At 33.9% G+C, this 22,628-nt stretch overlaps 1 protein-coding gene across 2 annotated transcripts; it reads left to right on the top strand.

Moving 5' to 3' along the window:
* Positions 1-3,565: 3,565 nt before the first annotated feature.
* On the top strand, positions 3,566-21,086 carry LOC128989918 (trichohyalin-like). Of its 2 annotated transcripts, none has more exons than XM_054412050.1 (9): positions 3,566-4,116; positions 4,905-5,055; positions 5,422-5,613; positions 6,450-6,629; positions 11,209-11,390; positions 16,467-16,548; positions 18,673-18,803; positions 19,470-19,625; positions 20,421-21,086. In XM_054412050.1, the coding sequence occupies exons 1-9, from the start codon at positions 3,782-3,784 to the stop codon at positions 20,542-20,544; spliced, it is 1,533 nt and encodes a 510-aa protein (XP_054268025.1). In that variant the 5' UTR covers positions 3,566-3,781; the 3' UTR covers positions 20,545-21,086. The 2 variants fall into 2 exon arrangements, with proteins under 2 accessions (XP_054268025.1, XP_054268026.1); XM_054412051.1 differs by having other exon boundaries at positions 3,950-4,116; positions 4,967-5,055; positions 20,421-21,084.
* The last annotated feature ends 1,542 nt before the right edge of the window (positions 21,087-22,628 follow it).

Genomic DNA, 22,628 nt, shown 5'->3' with positions numbered 1-22,628 from the left:
TTGGCCCTGGGAGGAGAGTAAGAGTATAAAAGTAAGTATCAATAAATTTACTTTTCTACAAATTAATAGTTTCATACCATACCCATCACGTTCATTGAATGATCAACCATATTTTGTAACTAACCAATAGTCATTATTGTTTCTACACCTATTTATTATTACTCATTAAACAATGTTAAATGCTTATATTTTTTAAAATTTCACTCTTTTTGTCGCCGTTAGAAGAATTTTCGTAAATCTTTTAAAGCAACCGTCGATTTCGACGAATTCACCTAGTTATGCATAATTTTAAAGCTAATAAAAGCAGCTACAACTTTTGTTCAAAACATATTTTCATAAAACGTCAGCAAAAAAAGTTAAGGTGAAATAAATAAAATTATGTGTCCAAAAAAAACATAAATCTTTACATTTTTTACAAATAACGAGAAAACGGTAACTGCTACGACAAAAGTTAACTAAACATGATTGTAGGAAATTTTATAACAAAGACAATAAAATTAATTTCAATTTAATATGTTGTTTAACAATCGAGAAAATGTGATTTACAAAACCCTTACACTTTATATGTTTAGAGGGGCACAGGGGGAAGCAAGGGGGGTAGGGGCGGGGACTTTTGGCTGAACACTTGTCTAAATGGTAGTAGTCAATGGGCAAAAAAATCAGCTTTTTACTATTTTTCCCCTTCAAACGGTGTTTTACGACACATGTTGACTAGGCTATTAGTCCAATCATGCTGGTTTGCGAACTCGTTTGAATAAACGTAGATTTACACGTTTATACCAAATTTCATCAAAATCGGATCATTTTTGCTCGAGTTATCACGCTAACGGACACACACACACACACATACAAATATATATATATATATATGAATTTGAATGGAAGGAAGGTGTTTTTGGCCACTGGGGATCTCAAAACGAAGAAGTAAATCGGCCCCATAATGGCTTATTCCCTATTATAGGAAATTCGCTAAAAAATCAAACTCCATTTTTTGTGGGAATTAGTTTCATCCTATGCCCTAATAATTCTGAGCTCTTAATAATATTATGAAGAATATGGTAGCTTTTGGCCATAATTATTTCTGGGAAAATCTTTAAATACTCCACTTTTTAGTTTCATAGCTATCTCACCAGAGTGCCAGAGTGTTTTTGTTTAAACTTAAGATATTACTTCAATAGTTTGCTAAAGCAAAACAAAACTCATAAATTAAGTTTACCAAATTTAGAAATAGTTAAAACAACTCAAAATTTGAATAAATCAATGAAGAACTGTGTAGTACATCACATTACATACTTTCATGTCTTATTTGTTTTCAAATATTTCCTTGAGTAAAAGTTTAATAAAAAATAATCTGTTCAACAAAACGTTTTTAGTTTTAAGATTGCTTGTCTGTTTTTAATTAGGTAAACATGTGACTCATGATCTATTGAAAAAAGCCTAATTTAATCGTATAAAAGTTTACATGGAAAGATCTTTTGATTGAGTTTGAAAGGCGTGGATAAAATGGGTTAATTCTATTCAAGGTGGGGTATTGATTGTATGGTGCTTGCAGTGCCAGACACAAGGGATACTGTATCAGTATCTGATATACACTAACACTACAACCATGTCCAAGGTGTTTGGTGAGTGAATTAAATTATATTTTGTATCTTTAAAATGCTTAGTTCCAAGTTATACAGATAATATTCAAATTTAACACTATTGATCAGATAAATTTAGATTTCTATCAATGACATTGCCTCTTTTGCAAAATATAGAAGTTTGCACAATCATATTTTTGGTTGAGGTTTCAACAATGGGGTGACCTCTAGTTATTATTATTAGGTCTAAGTAATATAAGACAATAGGTTTTACATACCTACGTCAAATAGTCCAACGCTTAATATTGCTCATCAGCTTACATGTTTCGTTATGAAGACAACATCTTCAAAGCTTGCAACTCGTCAAAAACACAATCAAACGACACAAACATAAAAAACATCAAAATGGTACGAATACACAAAAATTTAGATAGCGCTATCATAATAATACTACTGATTTAATTGAGTACTAATACTACTGGCGCGGCGCGGGGTTGGTAGCAGTAACCTACTAAGTATAGAGGACCCATATACAAACAACAAAAAATTTCATTTTCAAGAGTTGTTAGCCTCCGGATTAAGTTTGAATATTTATAATGGTTTAAGTACCTGCATTCAGTAATCCGAAATGCTGCTTATGGCAACTACAGTTTTCGGTTCTGCTAAGGAACCATCTTCAGGCCATACAAGCAGGTGTCGTCCAGGTTGTTCACCTCCACTGTATGTGAAGGTCTTCATTGAAGATAAAAATACATAAAACACACACGAACACGCACATTGATGGACAAACATTTAACATGTAAAACAACCGAATACTCGGGGGTACGAGACAGATGCAATACGACATGTCTCGTGTCCCCTTGTATGGCCTGAAGATGGTTCCTTAGCAGAACCGAAACTATAGTTGCCACAAGCAGCAATTTGGATTAGGTACTGAATGCAGGTACTTAAAGCATTATAAACAAATTTCAGTAGCGTTCAAAAAGGCAAAAACAAGAATACTATATACCAATTTACCTTTCAATGATTATGTTTGTTTCAGACAGTTAGGAGTATAAATCTACTATTTACAATAATTGAAATTTGTTGATTGTAGATGTAACCTACACACCATAAAGATTTATTTACCTGCCTTCATCAGGTTACAATATTAATACCCCCGCCGCAGCAAACCTGCAGACTAGGCGAATTTCAACTTGTCTGATTACATTTTTACTAAAATATTTCCATAAATAAGACATATTTATTCCCTATTTAAATAACATTAGATTTAACGAGTGCTTAGGTTTGCTGCTACGGGGAAGGTAAAAAGTATTTTTTGACCATACTTCAATAGTATAGGATGAAATAAATAAATTTGCCAAATTTTATCAATAGGCTATATAGGCCTATCCATAACCAAGTAAACTACAACAATTTTCATTTTAAACATCGCATTAATACTAAATTGCGCAGAGCTGTATCAGCATCCCATAAACATGGAAGTAAATGCAACTATTGAATAACTAGGTACCTATATTAACGTCATTTAAACTTTAAAATTAAACTATTTAGATTTGTGTGGTTTTGGTAGACTGTTTGCTCCAATCAATGACTGTGAGCCGATGTAAGATGTTTTCTCTCCAGCCAGTAGACATTATCGTAGATTGAGGGTTCAAATCATGTTTCAGTCTGGTTTACTCAAGTTGGGTAATGTATGTTTTGTTGTTATTGTTGTTTTTATGTAACATAGAAATGTACGTTTTGTCTGTTTCAGATTTTTTTACCATGACTACTAGAATTTTGGATGGACAGTTTTATATCAGTGTGTTAAAACAGAAGCATGGATACATGTAAACTTGATAAAGAGCTGAATAAATTCATATATGATAGTTAACCTTATTATTTTGCAACTGGATTCAATGGAATTTAAACAGCGGCATATCAAAATTTAACTATGCCTTAACAACCAAATTTGCTGGTTTTTGTTTGATCAGAAGGAAACACAACAAAATAAGTCTATTAAGTTTGATAAAAGTTATAGCCCCAATGTTTTATAAATAATAAAATAAAACTAAGATTTTAGGACACAGGAATAAAGTCACACTATTAAAGAAAGTACCAAAGAAGGGTGTAACAAATTTTAAAGTGATCAAACATACAGAATCTTTTCTCCACCTTTCCTGTGGCTTGGGGATTAACTTACACCACTACACTTAAAAATGGTTTATAAGAAAAGAAGTAACTATGAAAATTGTGAAAACTGTTACATCCACTCTGAAAAGAGAACAAGAAAGACGAAGAAGATAAAATCTCCGAGCAATTCAGATCTTTTTCCTTGTAAGTTTAGGGAAAACAACTACTCTACAGAAATACCCAATACAAAGCTAAGTACATCCAGTCTGTATGACGGTTGTGAGTCAAAGAAACGCACCAAACTGCAGACTAAACCCCTCAACAGATCACATCGCAGTTTGTGTTACTCCTCGTACTCTATAAACGATGTGTGCGGAAGATGTGAAACACCATTGCTACGAGGGAGAAAACCAACTTATGAGTAAGCAGGATAACTATTTATAATGCTATAATGTAGGTCAAGAATAGAATAGAAATTCATTTTTTAAACATCCTTGCCACCAAGAATGTTCGAAAATGATAGGTTACTTACATAGGTACCTTGGCCGTCTTCAATCTTATATATAATATTCCGAGGATTACTAGCTTCAGCTCATAAGACCCATTGTCAAATCAATTTTATGTTGGATTTGCCAATAGGTCTTGTGACTTGACACTAATAATCCCAGAAATTTATTGTCAAGGTAAATAATGGTCAGTGTTTCAGCACAACTGAGAAAACAGGTAACATTGACAATATGATTACACGGAAATGCTGACAAGGATTCTGAATTAGGACTATGATTGATTTTAGAAAACATACATATATTCATAAGTGATGAAGTAAATAGCATAATTTATGTGTAAGCAATGTTTTCTGTTCAAAGTACTTAAATCAAAATGACCAAAAATGTAATAGGTCCTTTAAAAATATATTTTGGTTGCAAGTACATGTCATGTCTCGTCTTCTAAAATTTGTCAAATTTAGAATCCTTCATAAACAGTAACTTGGTTTTTCAGTCAACTTTACATTAGGAAGAAATTAGATAAGGTAGAAAAGATAGGTGCAAGGAGTAAAGATAAGGTGAAATGCATAGTGATACTGATAACACAAACTTAACCTGATAAGGCAGTATCATTGCCCCTGTACTAACAGGTGTGTCTTAGTTCACACACAGTGATCAAGATAAAAACTTAACTGTTTATAATGAATGGTAATTCTTCTCACAGCTCTTCCAACATTGACTTATTGAATATCCCTGAAAGTGACCGTCGGATTCTTGAAATTCTAGCATTGAAGAAAGAACAAGAGATTGAAAGTGAGAAAATAGCCTACCAATCTCAGCTGCTTTGGGAGAAATCACAGAATGAAAGAATCAAGGTAGTATTTTACAATCATCTTTTATTTCCATAATTTTTACTATTTTAAAAAGTCATTGACACCTTTATGCAGTTTATATTAATGAATATTTAAAAAATTTAAATTGTAGATTTGGGGATACATGCACATGGGATAGAAGAACTGTGGTGCATTGTAGGTAGTGTTTGCATTTGGCGGATGCATTTTATAGGAAATGTATGTGACATATTTGGGTAGTACATGTCCAATATTTCAGTGGTGCACCATAACTAGATAGTTCAGGTGAAATATTTTTGTGGAGCATTGTCGTTAGTGCGCGTAACATATTTGGGTGGTAAGTTAGAGTTAGTTTAAAAACATTTAACATATAACTAAATCCTTTTTTAGGCTGAAAATGAGCAAAAAGAAAAATGGCGTAAGTATGTTCAACAAAAACAAAAAAGTGATAGTTTGCAAAATTTATTTAGAATGGAGGATATAAAACAAAACCTTAGAGATTCACAAAAGAAACTGGAAGAAAGCATACAAAAACGAGATCAGCACGTGAATTTTCTAAAGAAGAAATGTGAAGAAAAGAAGGTAAGTTTTAAAATTAACAAGGAATGTAACCCGTCTACGCATGGGCAAGTTCTAGAAGTAATTAACTTGTTAAGCTAGGCTAAACTTTGTTTCTAATAAATTGGATTACAAAAAGACAATAGTCTTAAGTTTTTTTAAGTATTCTTTTTTTCAGTCTAGTTGTAAAAGTTAGATAATATCATATACCACTTTGTATTTTATAGGAAAACCACAAGTAAGTGGTTGTTAATTTTTATAATACCTGAAACATATGGAATAGATTGTTCTAAGTAATTTTCCTACAGTCACCCCACAAAGTGGGCTTCCTTGCACTGATTTGAGTACAGAAAGCTGCTAATTGCTGCATTTACTTACTTTGCTGCACACTTTTTACTTTGACGCACACCAGTATTCCAACCAAACAACACAGAAAAGCGTGCTTTTATTATGCACGTAATTTGTGTAGCCTTGGAAATATAGGTTGGCAACACTTAAAGATATTACGACTACAATCAGCTGGTGCAGCGTTTCCCATTTCCTTCAATGTTTGGATTTAACCTAAATTGAAAACGTGTTGTACCTACAGTGTTTGAAAGACTAATTATTTAAATGCTTTATAGTAACTGTAGAAAAAATATAGTGTGTAACGTGAGTGCAAACTGCCTTTGCTGCACTTGAGAAAACATTTCTCTTCAATGTGCAGCGAAGTGCCACTTCACCTACTAGTTACACCAATAACTATAGAAGTTATATTTCAGATTCAGGAATCCTACAGTAAATATTCTTTTGTACATCATCTATTGTAAAAAAAGTGTCCAAAAGCTTTTTTTTAATGTTGGGTATCTTTTTATTTGTAGCGTAATGAATTGAGGGAAAGACAAGTTCACGAGTCCCTGAAAAAAGCAATTATTGATGTAAATTTTAGACAAAAAGAAGATGAAGTAGAAGAATTTTTCCAGAGGCATATTGAAGAATTGGAGGAAAAATTGAACAGAGCCGAATCTCAACGGCGGAGTAGGCAGGAACAAATTCATAGGGTGAGTTTTGGTTCAGTGTCTAATAGCAGGGAACAGGTTTAAGTAAAACATTAAATAACAAAATAAAACAACACTATGTGCATGTATAAAGGTTGGAGAGAAGAAAATTTACCCTTAATATCAAATCAGCAGTTTGCTCAAATAAAATGACAACTTTTGAAGAGTCACTACTGTATTAAGAAAAGTAAGCAAATTTAAAGTAAACTAGTGTACATGTTGCTCGAACTCGAGCAATCACAAACAAGTAAAGGAGTTATTTAAAAACAAATAACTTATTTAAGAACAAATATCTATACTATTATATAAAAATCTAATGGTGTCTGTCTGTATGTGTATTACTAATAGGTGCAAAAACTACTGAACCAACTGGGCTTAAATTTTACAAAAATATAGTTACCATACCAAGGACATAGGACTATTCACATTTCAATACTGACAGTAGGCTTTGCCCCTTTGGCTTTAAAAGTTCTGAGGTGAACATTTTAAAAGTAAATATTGATTGGTCTCCATGACTGTGATGAGAACACTAACAATGTTTGTTTACATTTGATTTGACATTTATATGTAAACAAGAAGAACTGCTAAACTGCATATTTCACAATTTCAGACAGCTGATACAAAGAAATTAAATATAATATTTTCCATAACCATGAGGTAGGTTTATTTTAATCTAACCTTTTATCATGGATTATTTATTCTAAAACTATGTCAATGATTATATAAAAAAATCAACTCCGGCTCTGCTTTGGATTCTTAAAGCGTCTCAGTTATGAAAATAATTTTATTGATATGTTTTCATGGAAACAGTATGAAAATTATAATGTATAGATGTTTTGCATGAATTTGGAGGCTACTTTAAATAAATTCTAACTGCTTAACATGTGTTAGATTAACTTAACATAACTTGCACATCACGTTGTTTTTTATATGTATATTTAGGTATATTAAGTTATTGTGTTTTGCTAAACCTATGCTTAAATTAAACTAAAGAATAACATCAATAACTAAATTGTACGTCATTGATTTTTGTTTTCTAAAATCTGTTGTATATGTGTAACTATATTTAATTATCAGACGGTAATACGAAATACTCTTATTTTATCTTAACATAGCTTTCAGTTCACATTTACTTTATTTGATACATTTATTATTTGTGTTTTGCCACACCACTGATTAAATTAAACCAAGGAAAATATCATAAAACTGAGCAGTACGCAGTGTCCTTTTGTTTCTAAAATCAATGAAATATCTGTTACTATGTTTACTTAATGGTAAATGTGAAAATGTAAAGGCAATGGACGATGGAACTGATTAAAAGAACTGGTTTGTATATTAAGTTGTTTGTTGATATTTTTGTAGAGTAGAATCAGAGATGCAATGAAACATACTGTATTTGCTATTACATTTTTTAGTCCTTGATGCTTTGATAATCATATTAGTTTTGTCTGCTGTCTTTAATGCTAAATTATTTGTTTAACATTTTTTATAGTACCTATAGATATAGTTTCTTTAATATTTCAAAAGACTGTTTTGATAAGGATATGTCAAAGTTTTATTCAAAAATTTGGTCAGTTTTTCTCATATCAGCCTACACAAGATTTAAAATTAATCAAAACCAAAATGGTGGTATCTACTACTTACCAGATTTAAAAGTCATAATTTAAACGTTTCTATTAAGGCTATAACAGTTGAATTTTGTTTCTAAAAGCGTTGGCGGATGTGTAACTATTATATGCAACAGATGTAAAGATTAAAATGTTTCTATTTTGTTTCCTCTTCCCTTGCAAAGCACGGGTACAATAGCTAGTAAGTTATAAATTCCAATGAGTTTAAAAGAGTCAACTCAAAAATTACGTAACTAATGATAATACTCACAATGTACTTAACGGTTATAATCAACATTTCTTGTAAATATTTTATCATTTTTCAAAAGCTGATCTGGCTTTTAGTGTATTGTACAAATGTTTCCCACTTATAGCCGCAATAGCCATGTTGGTCTTTGTCAATGATAATGTATACAGGGTGATTGATATAAGTGTGCCAGCCGTTTTATTCGAAAACTATAAGAGATATCAAAAAAAGTCAAATGGTAAGTGCCTTGGATTTTTTATTTAAAAAATTATAGTAAAGTCAAAAAAATTATTTTAGCCGCCATTTTTCCAATATGGCCACCATTTTTGATTTTTCTTACGGAATACCCTGTATTTTATGATGTATTCTGGTAGAAAAAGTAATTTTAAGACGATTTTATTCTTGTAATTTTTTTCATAAACCTAACCGTTTTAAAGATAATAATGGTTAAAGTTTTGAAATTTCTGCATGAGAAAGAGTTTCGAAGCAAGCATGCCAGCTGTTTAGCTCGAAAACCATTCAAAATTTCACAACTTAAACCATTATTATCTTTGAAACGGTTAGGTTTATGAAAAAAATCATAAGAATAAAATTGTCTTAAAATTACCTTTTCTACCAGAATACATCATAAAATACAGGGTGTTCCGTAAGAAAAATCAAAGTTGGCGGCCATATTGGAAAAATGGCGGCTAAAACAATTTTTTTGACTTGACTATAATTTTTTTAATAAAAAATCCAAGGCACTTACCATTTAACTCTTTTTGATATCTCTTATAGTTTTCGAATAAAACGGCTGGCACACTTATATCAATCACCCTGTATAGTCTGCATGGTATCACCCATTGTCGCCAGTACGTTTACAAATTTCAGTCTTTATTTTAATAGCACCAAATAACCATTATCTACCTGATTTTCTGCATAACCTCTCTGTCACAATCTTACAATTAACATATGTTCTTCTTCTCACTTTAAATTTCTGACAACAGCTGGAGTTTCATAACAATGTTTGTTTTCCATGATAATCTTATGTAGAAATACGAAACTTTAAATGGCCCAAGGGCCTCACTCTCTAATTATTTCCCTAAAAAGAAAGTTTCCTGCACAACTTTTATGCTCTTTCCAATGACACCAAAAACATGTCAATCGGTTCAGTAGTTTCGGAGGAGTAATTGCCACCAAAAACCTGCTTGCATATTAAATAAGTACGAGAGGTCGTCCAGTGGTCGAAACTCGACCAAAAATATGTAATGTACAGACTTCTCTATTTTCTCCCCACACTGTAAATAAAACATGTGATTTGAGTTTCTTCCATTTGTTTTGATTTTCTGTTTACATTTCGTTGTTATTTCGTAACCAGCATGGCAACCCATAAAATCCATGTTAATTTTTTCAAATTTTTAAACTAATTTTTTGTGCTTATCTTTGAGCCTATTTTAATTTATAAAGGGATTGTGCACACCTACAGGAAAATAGCTTTCTAACGGTATGCGTAGATTTTCCCTACGATGCACACGAGCTGAGAAAAAAGGTTTTAAAGAAACATGCTTGCCTATTAATATATAGATAGATAGATGTCAACGTTTTTTTGTTGCCATGGAAACCAATCAGTTAAACAATTAATTCTCATACAAGTGTACAGTACACAGTAATTTTAGTACAGTTAACTTGAGGAGCAGGAGACTGTAACAAACCACCCCATCAATGTGGACCAGGTGTAGCAATCTTTCCAAGAAGAGTGTGAGAGCAACTCTCAGAGTGTGTTTCAGTCTACAGTATAAGTTAATTTTCTGCCCTGGATATTATTACCATTTGAGATGGGGACGTCCCCTATGTGTGTATTTTAATGCAAATATATGAGTGAAGGATGATTGTAGAATGGTGTGTGATGCCTCCTGTAGCTTTGCTACTGACTAAGACCAGCTGTTTCATTAGTCAGGACCATTTATTGGAATCCCAATGACCATGGACAGTATGTCCACTAATGTAGTTTGTGTGGGGGAGCGAGCTGGCGTAGTGGTTAGAGCGCGGGACTTCAGTCCCTGAGGTCCCGGGTTCGATCCCCGCCAAGTCACCAATGGATTTATCTAAGTGATAATGCCGCAACCCCTAGGTCTAGCCTGAAGTAATGTGAAAAACAATCCCAGGCTTGTGCCTAGCGTCCTAGGACAAAAAAAAAAAAAAAAAAAAAAAAAATGTAGTTTGTGTGACAAAAGATGTTTCATATCTTAAAACCAAAATAAATAAGCTGACATTTTAGTTTGGCTTGGTTAAAAAGTTGCATTCAACGTTAACTTTGACCTTTACAACTATAGATTCCATCCTTAGCTTAAATTTGTCGCCATTTTTTTTATCATAGTTGAAGTGAGCCACCGACAGAGTGTGTTCATGTAAATACTGATCTACATCTAATACACAAACTTTGTACCGAGTCAAACTGATGGAACGACTGATTGTGAGCTATAGCAACTGTTATGACGTATCAACTGTCATCAATGAGGTAGAAAATACTCGTATATACAAAAATATGAATATATAAATTTAAATTTCTAGTTCTATCCATTGTCAAAGATAGTACATTTGAAGGCTGAGGGGCACAGCTATAGTCAATGGTAAAATTGTAAATGGCAGTTTAAACCTTCCCAGACAGAACAATTAAAAGTTTCTTGGCGATTGGATATGATTGGGTAGCTTATGAAGAACAACATACAACGAGCTCAATTTTTCACAGAGAGTAGCGAGTGCCAACAGAAGTGAGGATGTGAGACATCAAGAGAACATGTTGGACTTGCTGGCCGAACAGTCATTGACACAACATCAGAAACAACGGCAATGTCGGGAGAGAGAGTCTAGAGCAAGAGAGAGACACATCGAGATCCGACAGAGGAGAGAGAGAAGCCTAAAACAAATGAGGTTAGTCATGTGACTGGTCTGCTTGATATTTTGTTTATTTCAATTTGTGTTTTCTTTGTGATGTGTATTTTGTCATTGACACTATAATAAATATTTTTTTGTTTGAATTTTTTTCAAAAGTTGGAGTTGATTGTGTACAACTTATATTGGTGATATTGGCAAATTAATGTTATATAATACTAAATTTTAAGGTACAAAAGGATAAGATACAGTAGAACCTCTTTAATCCGAACTAATTGGGACCAGGGGTAGTTCGGACTATTGAATAGTTCGGATTACAGAACATATTGTTGTTTTACATAGCAATTGTTAGGGAAAAGTAAAAAATACTTTATAAGGTGAAATACAGTGTTTATTTAATACAGTACCGGTAGTAAACATAGGGAATAAACAGTACGGTACATTACAATAGAAACAATTACACTGTGTATACCAAAAAATACAGTATCCAATGAAGAACTACTGTTCTGTGTATAGAGTACAGCAATGAGGCGTTCGGATTACGGGGGTTCGGATTAAAGAGGTTCTACTGTATAATAATTTTTTATTTAAACAAGCGCTTTCAAAAACTCAGTTTTGAAAATGTACAAAAAGTAAATGTTTACTTAAGAGGGTTCTAACCGGTCAAGATGGGGGCTAAACATGCTAATGTTCCTGAACATGCCTCTACGGTACAAGCTCTCAACATTCTAAAACTAATTTGTTTCCAATAATTATTGTGTGCTTGTTGTGCTCTTAACACACCAGAGCTTGCAGTGGGTGGAGCAAAAATTATAATTTTTAACTATTATTTAGAAGTTAAAATCGCATGTAAAAAAGACTAATTTATGGAATTTCAAAATGATTTTGTAAATACTTGAAGAAACAATTACAAAGTTTCAGTTCAGTCAGTGCATAGTTTAGATCTTTGTGAATATTTTATAGTTCATTTCAACTTGATAAACACTAATAATGCCAGGAGGTTCTTTTTGTAGGACCATGTTTCCGTGGTAAACAACTGGCCGGTGGAACCCTCTTAGTGATAAATTAATTTTAAATAAAGTTAAAATAGATTAAACCCAGACTATGTATCTCCATAAATACCCAGCGATACGGGGGATATTGAAAATACATCCATGGGATATCTTTACGTGGATATCCACGTCAGGATATGTTTGGATATCCTATCGATATTCGAATATGGTTCAATTTTTGGTAATAAAGCTCCATTAGATATCCAACAGATGTCCAACGTCGATATCTACGCTCTGGATGTTTGTGGATATGTTGTGGATGATTGTGTGATTGCATAGCCTAATCCTGTACAGAACATCACATTGTAACACAATGAAATCTTGTAAATAACAATTTCGCTATAGGTTGGTGTCGAAAAAAAAATCATAATACATGCCAACTCATGTAGTTCACTCATTAAAAAAGACTAGTGCACCTGTTGCTCGAATTCGAGCAATTGCAAAGTATTACAGGCGTTATTTCAAATAGAATGCCAGTCATAATTGCCGATGACTTAAAAGAGTCAACTCAAAGGTAATGTAATCAATCACTCTAATTATTGAAACTGAATACGAACTCACTCTGAAAACAAACACTGTTGTGTGTATCATGTGTTTACTATGAACAGCTGTAATTAATACAAATTAGTCGTCTTAAGTAAACAAAATATTTTCTTCGTAAGAAATACATTGGGATTTTGATGGCCTGTGGGACAAAGCCCGATGACTTTTACCACAGGAATTTGTGAAAGGGGGCGTCTACACAAAAAATACTTAATTTTGACACATAGTTTGTAAAAATCAGTTTATTATTAACGGAGGAGTAGTGTTTCGTAGAAATCGCCTTCACGTATCTATCTATACTAGTGCATTTGTTGCTCGAATTCGAGCAATTGCAAAGTATTACAGGCATTATTTCAAAACTATTAACAATCACAATTTCCGATTACCGGTACTTAAAAGAGTCAACTCAAAGATAATGTAATCAATCACTCCACTCCAGTTATCGAAACTGGAAACGAACTCACTCTGAAAACGAACGCTCACTCCACTCCAGTTATCGAAACTGAAAACGAACTCATTCTGAAAACGAAAGCTCTTGTGCGTATCAATGGTTTACTATGAACAGCTGTAATTAATACAAATTATTTGTCTGTTTAAGTAAACAAAATCTTTTCTTCATAAGAAATACATTGAGATTTTGATGACCTGTGGGGCAAAGCCCGAGGACTTTTATTACAGGATATGGTGAAAAGGGGTGTCTACACAAAAAATACTTAATTTTGACACATCGTTTGTAAAAATCCATCCATTATTAACAGAGGAGTAGTGTTTCGTAGAAATCGCCTTCACGTATTATATATACCTAAGGATTGTTGAACTTCATCTACTGGCTTAAACAGCTGATTTCAGTTTTAAACTGTACAGGAAATCAGCTGTTTAAGCAAAAAGGCGTAGCAGAGTAGCCTAGTTCTTTCTATTCTATAATAATGTTTTCTGTTTTGAGTTGCTATAAGTGTGGCATTTTTTTCATGGCAATTTTGGTGGGTCTCAGGAAATTACCAAACGTAAATATATTTTTTTTTTACCGGAACGGTCTAGTGAGCACCAGAATAATACAGAACGGACAAGGGGCACAGGTGTACAAAAAATAATCTTTTCAGAATATTTACAGTTTAACGAGACTGATGTGTCTTTTAGCCTAAAACTAGGAATCTCAAACACTAATTGATTGGTTTATTGTTTGGTAAACTTGTATTCCCAATTTTTATAGGTGGATTAGAATATTTTATTGAGACCTTTGTTCGTGATAACGCTCTAATATTGTGATCATTAAACATTTCTTTAAGGTTTTCGTGACCTATAATTTAAAATATTGCCAAAATAGGCAAAGGGCAAACCAAGCCCATTCGTTTTTGAACTAATCTTAACAACATGGAGATGATCATGATTTCGTAGTGACTGTGATAGTTGGAGATTATGAAATTTAGTTAGGATGGATTTGTGGTATTTGCACGATACAATAAATTTACTTAACATCTGAAAACATATAAAAACGTATTTTTATAACCCGAGCTTTTTAAACTAGATTTTTGTAGTAAATCAATAGGAATAAGGCATAATTCAAAATTGATAACAATTAACTTCCTGTTAAACATTTCTGACAGTATTTGATCTATAAGCGGTTTCTGACATCACAAATAAAGGATTTTTTACAAAGAGTTAATCAAGAAAGCGTAGCTATTAAGGCAGATTCTTTTATTATCACTATATTTTGTAAATACTAGATATTAGAAATTGTTTATTTGAGCCTCGGTGGAAGTTGGCTATATTTATATTACTGTAGTGCTATATACACAAAATTCCACAGACCCGTACTTTGGGATCGAAAGAAAATTGAACATATTTTATGGCATTATTGTTTGGCTTCTAACTGCATTATAAGACAAAAAATTGAATGAATTATAGCTAAACATCTTCAAAAAGCGCCTGGAGAGGAGCACCATAAAAGTAAATTGTATCAATTCAGTAGTATTGTGAACGGAACCTCCTTAAAAATAAAAATATAGAAATAGGATGTGTTTGGAAAATTCCCAACACATACAGTAGTTGTCAGCATTCAATGCACACAAAGCCTCTCATAAATAGTAGGCTAAAGATCAGTAAATAATTACAAGTTTTTGAAACAATAATGTTTTGGACTAGAAGTTGTATTTTCAATATCACCATCCTTGCAATTGTAATTATGTTGTGTGTGTACATGCTAATATTAATGATTTTTTTTTAATAAATAAAGCCTATTATTATTATCAATGTTATTATGCAATACATGGGTCATGAAAAGTAATTCCAAGGTGGTGGTGCAGGGCATAAAATAACATGTGCTGAGATTTTGTCGCCCAGTGACTATGGGTGGTGCCGGCATATTTTTTTATGATTCACATTTTAAATGTATCGGAATTTAAAAAATAACGTTATGTAAATATTTTAGAGTATTGACCTATGATTTTGGCCCAAGAGGTTTTGAAGGGAGCCTTGGCCTGTTACAACATTCTAGAATACGTAATTAAGTGAGATTATATGGACTATATTTACAAGCAAATATAATTGAAAAATTCATTAAAAGATACGTAGAAATGTGTGATTTTCACTTTAACTTATGCAAAAATTTCCGGACCCCCTTTTTGATGGGGGGTACTCCACCCCCCAGCAAGTCCAGCGCCACTGTCGCCCAGTGGAAATCCCTTAAAACATGCTCTGTGTGGTGGGTCTCTAGACCAAAAAGTTTGTGAACCGCTGCTTTATATCATCTGTTTTAATTTGATTTAAAATTTGTTTATTATTAAGCAAATATTTGCTGTTTGTATAAGTTTTCAACACAGCCTGAAGATGAGAACATAGTTTTCAAAAGCGCTTGTGTAATTAAAAATTGTTAGGCAATACGTTGGCCTTTTGTACCTTACCTGGCCCCTTTGTACGCGCAGCAGTGCTGCGGTTAGCATATGTTCCGGCACCCACTACTAGGAGTGTCGTGTAGTTACGGCGCACACCGCTGCAGCGTCAGCATACGGCTCCTGCGCTCCTTGCCTGCAGCGGTGTGCACCGTAACTACACGGCACTCCTAGCGGTGCGCCGGAAGCTTCCTTTGACAGTCTATATTTATTCTATTTGTCTATGGTATTACGTTACATTAAATGCTGTAATTAATGTTGGAGTGTCATAAGTCATAAGACTTCTGTATCTTGCCGATCACCAAGACCTAATGGTTCAGAGCCCACCTCACATTGTACGTCTAGGAAACAATAAGTTAAGTCTTGGGGACAAGAACAACATTCTCATGCAGAAGTAGAACTCCCGTCTCTAAAAGCCATATGAAAATTCATACTACAATCTTAACATTTCTAATTTATTTAGGAGTTATTAAAATAAACTCGCCTAATGTTGAGCTCACTTTGCTTCTTCTCTTCCTCATCTTTTCAAACTTTTGTACATGTAACTTTGAAGCTATGGGTTATTGAACCTGCTTACAATGGGCTTATAGTGTTTAAAAGGAAAAATAAATAAAAGAAACTGTTATACACAGGGCAGAACAAGAGGAAAGGGCAGCCATTGTGAGAGAGATGCACCGGGAATTGGAGAGGGGACTAGAGGCTTGGCAAGATCAGGTAGGGCATAGATGATGCTGCATAAACTGCTGTTTTTGTCTTCACAATTATCATAATTATTTGTCCAAAACACAGATAATTCTTGCAATCACCTAACAATTTATAGGTTAGGCCTATAAGAACAAGCAAACTTGGGTTGTATTTAAGACGTAGACAATACTGTAACACTGTGTCAGTTCATCTGAAAGTATATACCAACCATCTATCTATCTATATCATTAATACGCTACATGAAACTTTGTGAACAACAAGGTTTTTTTGTTTTAAGATTTAACCTCATATGTTATATACCAAAATGTTCGTCTAGGTGTGTAGATTTGCAAACTGACCTTCCATTTTTGAAAAAGTCCCTTGGGCTCTGTCCCACTGGCTTTTAAAGTTCCCATGTTATCCTTATGAAGAACATATTTGTTTGCATTATGATCAGCTGGATAATTTAATTGCTGTTATTTTAGTTGCAATTTAAGTAAACGTTTGCTACAAACATTTACTGACTTGGTTGAAATGAAATATTTACTATTCGAATTTGGGTTGGCGTAAATATTATAATGGAAAAAAGTGAGAAAGCCTGGACAATTTGATATAATAAATAAATACCCCCGCCGCAGCAAACCTGCCGACTAAGCGAATTTCCATTTGTCGGAATTGATTTTCAATTAAATCTATTTGAATAACATTAGGTGAGTCCCTAGGTTTGCTGCTACAAGGAAACTGTTAAAGTGGGGTTTTTAGTAAAATATTAATGGCTTAGTATAAAATAAATAAATTTGCCAAGTTTTATCAAAATATATCCATAAACAAGCAAACTACAACATTTTACAATATTCTCTATAAGAATAACATGGGAATTTTAAAATAACAATTTTTGAATTTTCTCCATAACCAATAATTATTGTACAAAAACACTTTGATATACTAAATTATTTGTTTTTTTTAAGCTCTTTAAAAAGGTCTAGAGATAAATTAAATTGGGATATTTTGTGTTTTGAGGGTCAAAAATGAGAAAAACCATTTTTTACCCCATAAAACACCCTGTAAAACCCCGTTCCCATGGTCCGATCATGCTGGTTCGCTAACTCATTCAAGTTTATCCCGCCTTACACCTTTCAACCACATTTCATCAAAATCAGACAAAAATTACTCAAGTTATTGCGTTCACGGACACATATATATATAAATATATACATATATAAAAATTTGAGCGAATGGTGTTTTTGGCCTCTGGGGACATCAAAATGAAAAAGTAAATCGGTCCCGGGCCTAGGTCTTACCGTGCCACCTACGGTAATAGCTACTTCCCTATAGGGAAATTCGCTAAAAGGAAAATCAAAACTGTGCTGCATTTCATGATCAATCATTGAAAGAGCCAATTTTGCAAACTATGGAAACATAGGAAAGTCATAGAACACCACCAAGTAGAAGAAATAGAAATAATGTTTTTTTTATATATTTATAATCGTTATTATGGACAACCTAATGCGGCCATGAGTGGGAAACATTCATAGAAAACACTAAAAAACAAGATCAGCTTTTGAAAAATGATAAGATATTTACAAGAAATGTTGATTATATCGAACTGTTATGTACATCGTGAGTATTTCTATAATCTTTGAGTCGACTCTTTTAAAGTATTCGGTAATTATGTTGTTATTCGTTTAAAAATAACGCCTGTAATACTTCACAATTGCTCGAAATTGAGCAACAGGTACACTAGTATTTTTATAATCCCAGTGTTGCCAATTTGTGTCAACACAAACACCTGTTCGTTGTGTTTTGGAGAAGTGCAAAGTGATATTTTCCATATTACATTTAGTGCAAAAGTAGTAGCTTAAGCTGTAGGATAAGTTCAAGGTCAAATTATAAAGTGGCAGGATGAGCTATAGAAAATCCTTCCCTAACCACCATTGCTTGATATATTTTTTATATCCATCTCAAAACTTTCTTAGAAACCTCAATCATACGTAGAGTAAGGGAAAAGTCCCTCCCACACGTCCCTGCACACCATCCTCGTTGATATGACCTTTAACTGTATGCAACTGTCGCAACTATACAGACTACTAAGCTACAATCAAGGATTTAGTAAAGGTGATATGGGAAATGTTCAGCTACACATTTGTGTTGTAGGTGATGTTGCTACAGTGGGCAGACCATCAGCGAGCGGAGGCAGTGGTCCAATCACAGAAGGATGATCGCAAAATGAAGGTCGAAGTGGAAAACAAAGAGAGACAAATACTTCACCAACAACGGTTAAAAAAGTAAGTGGATGTACCCATGTTAATAAATTTCAACCCAATCCGACCAGAACTTCAAACAAACAAACATTCATATTTATTAGTATGATGGTACTGTAATATATATATATATAGATCAGATATATATATATATATATGTATATAGATCAGATAAATTAATGCTGATGCTTGATGGCAAATTCATGCGTGTATACTTTTAATTTCAGATCAAAATTATGAAAATCGGTCGTGTAGAAGAGTCCATGTCTCGGTATGTTTATTTCGATTGTAAAGCAATATAAAGGAAACTTCATGATGGTTGGCCACTGGATCGTTAAAATTAGCACTAATAAGGTTTATATTACCTGGCTTCTGACTCAGAAAAGGAAAAACAACCTTTTTTAATATAAATCAGACAGATGTGGTACAATCTGAAACAGCTTAATAAATCTAAACCATGTTTTGGCTTGAAAGTGTGGAAGTTAGGGCTGTTGTGTACTACTAGCCGTTCAAAAAACTGTCTCTTGACATCAGCACACACTTGCTCACAGATTCTATATGTCGTTGATTAGCATGTGTGCTTGTAGTAGTATTGCCACATTAGTGTATTTGTAAATTAGTTAAAGTATTCTTTTAAAGTTCATACATTTTTGTTTACAATGTACATTACTGAGTATTTTTGTTTTTTAGAGTGAGAGAAGCAGAACAGAAGAGACAGCAGAGTGTACGACAAGAAATAACTGCTAAAGAGGAAAAGATTAGATCTCTTCAGAGACAAAGAGAAAGAGAGTTACTAGAAGGCAGAGCGCAGGCTCAGATGACTGCAGAACTCAGAGAACACCTCAGGTAAGGCTCAGATGACTGCAGAACCCAGAGAACACCTCAGGTAAGGCTCAGATGACTGCAGAACCCAGAGAACACCTCAGGTAAGGCTCAGATGACTGCAGAACCCAGAGAACACCCCAGGTAAGGCTCAGATGACTGCAGAACCCAGAGAACACCTCAGGTAAGGCTTAGATGACTGCAGAGCCCAGAGAACACCTCAGGTAAGGCTCAGATGACTGCATAACCCAGAGAACACCTCAGGTAAGGCTCAGATGACTGCAGAACTCAGAGAACACCTCAGGTAAGGCGCAGATGACTGCAGAACTCAGAGAACACCTCAAGTAAGGCTCAGATGACTGCAGAACCCAGAGAACACCTCAGGTAAGGCTCAGATTGTTGATAAACTCAAGAGAACACTTTGTGTAAGGCTCTAAATACCGTAGAACTCCAATACCATCCCTTTAGCAGCATTTTAGGTAAGGTTTTAGGTGACTGCACACTCTGATACATAATAAAAAAGCACAGTTTAAATTTGGACACTTTGAGTGTATATTTTTACAATACACATTATTTGATAGTTAAGTGTTCAGGGTATATTTACTGTGTGGTTGTGTTTTGTTTATTGTTAAATCCTTAAGAAATTATTATTCTTATTAGCATTCAATTTTGTTGGTCAGTGTTTTTGTGCTCAAGTTTATTTGGTCATTACACAATCAAAACATCGAATGAAGCTAGAATATGCACTCAGTACTTTACTACGGTAAATGTCAACAGATATGAGGAACATCAGTTTGATCCATATTGAATTTTTTACAGACAAACACTGTCCCCGGAGACATTTGACAGGAAGGTAGCTCGTGCAGCTCTAGAGACCCGCATGTCCAACCGTCCGATATCTGTGAGTCCCTCACTGCTGTCTTCTCACATACACCTTGGCTAGACAACAACCGCCATCATTAGGGATAGAGTTCAGACCAGAGTATATACAGCACTTCTTCGGAGAAGATTGAAATGAAATATCAGTTTAAACTTTTCAATTGGTGTAACCTCCAGTGTTACCAACTTTGAACACTAAAAAAAGGTCTAGTCGCAGATATTATTCTAGGCTTGATACTGTATATACAAACAAACCAAAAATAAGTTTTCCATAATTGCACTAATACTTAAAGATTTGTTTTAAAAGCTACCTGAGAGGGGAGGTTGGGGTTATTATCTTTGAGTACCGGGGGACCGAGCCATGTCTCGGTATGTTTATTTTGATTGTAAAGCAATATAAAGGAAACTTCATGATGGTTGGACACTGGATCGTTAAAATTAGCACTATAAGGTTTATATTACCTGGCTTCTGTCTCCGATCCTCGGCAGTTTTAAGAAACTACAGCTGTTTCATGCCTTACATTGGCACATCCTCAGGTTTGGTGAACGCCAGCTTTTCTATAAAATATCCCTCGGAGATGAGTTTGTCATGGTTTTACGGAAAACATGTAGACATTTACACACACGAAACATTTAAACACTAATAATTAAGAAACGACTGCGAAACGTGATGCGGCGCCGGTGATGGATAAGTCGCGTCTTCATGAGTCGCGACTTATCCATCACCGGCACCGCATCTTGTTTCGCAGTCGTTACTTAATTATTAGTGTTTAAATGTTTCGTGCGTGTTTTCGTGTGTGTAAATGTCTACATGTTTTTCGTAAAACCATGACGAACTCATCTCCGAGGGATATTTTATAGAAAAGCTGGCGTTCACCAAACCTGAGGATGTGCCAATGTAAGGCATGAAACAGCTGTAGTTTCTTAAAACTACCGAGGATCGGAGACAGAAGCCAGGTAATATAAACCTTATTAGTGCTAAAGGAAACTAACGTTTTCTTTATAACTAATTTTGTCTTTTATTATTAAGGTTTTAGTGGAATTTAAATTTATCATGATGGAAATTTTAACTTGGCAATCCAACAAATTTATTTATTTCAATCTCACACATTTATTACGTTGTAAATAAATAAAACAAATGTTGAAAAAAGTTGTTTTTTATTTTAGTTCCTATTGTAGCAATTAATATACAATCATGGGTATACAGTAGCAATCAGCTACAATAGCATTAATACAGCAAAGGGGTGTGATTCATTTCTTGGTACTAAATTATTTTTGCTTTGGTATTAACGAATTGGTCTAATTATCAGGATAGTACAGCGGATAGTCGTTGTACTAACTAGTGCGGACGTTAATCCACACCAGGGAGTGTCGCATCCTCAGTCAATATGGTCCGTAGTCAATATGGTAAAACAAAAACTCCGTGATGCGCCCGATGGAAGGTTAACATTTATGTTTGTAGTCTTGTTACATTTATATATTTATATAAATGTTATATAATAAAACACATTTCTAAAATATGATTTTACAACAATTTTTCCAACTTAACATCTTTGTATCTAGTTTTTAAAAGTATTTTTCTTCATCCTGCACCACTTTTATTGTCCTGCAGCCTGTTACTTAAGTGCCTAAGTTTAATTTTCAAAGTTATTGACTGAAACAAAACTATAATAACTATTACCTTACCTCCTTGGCCACTGACACCTCAGAAGGTTTTTGGCCTCGCCAACGATGCTTCTCCACTCTTCTCTATTCTCCGCTGCCTCAGTAGTGCCCAACACAGCCACATCCTTCAGCACCTGACTCCTCCATCGCAGACTCGGCTTGTCGAGTGGTCTTCTGCCTTCTGGTTTGTTCTGGTCCACGGCTTTTACTAATGATAAGTTCTCTCTCCTCCACACATGTCCAGCCCATCTCAATCCCCTGCTTGTTATCCTTGCTACTACATCTGGATGGTGATACACATCTGTCAATTCTCTTTTCTTCTTAATTCTCCAGCCTTCTTCATCTTGAATCTGTCCATATATTTTCTCAGAATCTTGTTTTCAAAAATAATAAGTTTCTTTCACCATTCTTTTGTTAGCGCCCATATTTCCGATCCATATAGTAGTACTGGAAGAATAATCGAGTAGTTGATTTTTATTTTGG

This window comes from Macrosteles quadrilineatus, unplaced genomic scaffold (genome assembly GCF_028750875.1).
Source record: "Macrosteles quadrilineatus isolate MER2022 unplaced genomic scaffold, UCM_ALF_1.0 Scaffold_3__2_contigs__length_128488019, whole genome shotgun sequence".
Classification (NCBI taxonomy): domain Eukaryota; kingdom Metazoa; phylum Arthropoda; class Insecta; order Hemiptera; family Cicadellidae; genus Macrosteles; species Macrosteles quadrilineatus.
The sequence above is the reverse complement of the archived record's forward strand: the minus strand, read 5'-3'. Positions and strand labels throughout refer to the sequence as shown.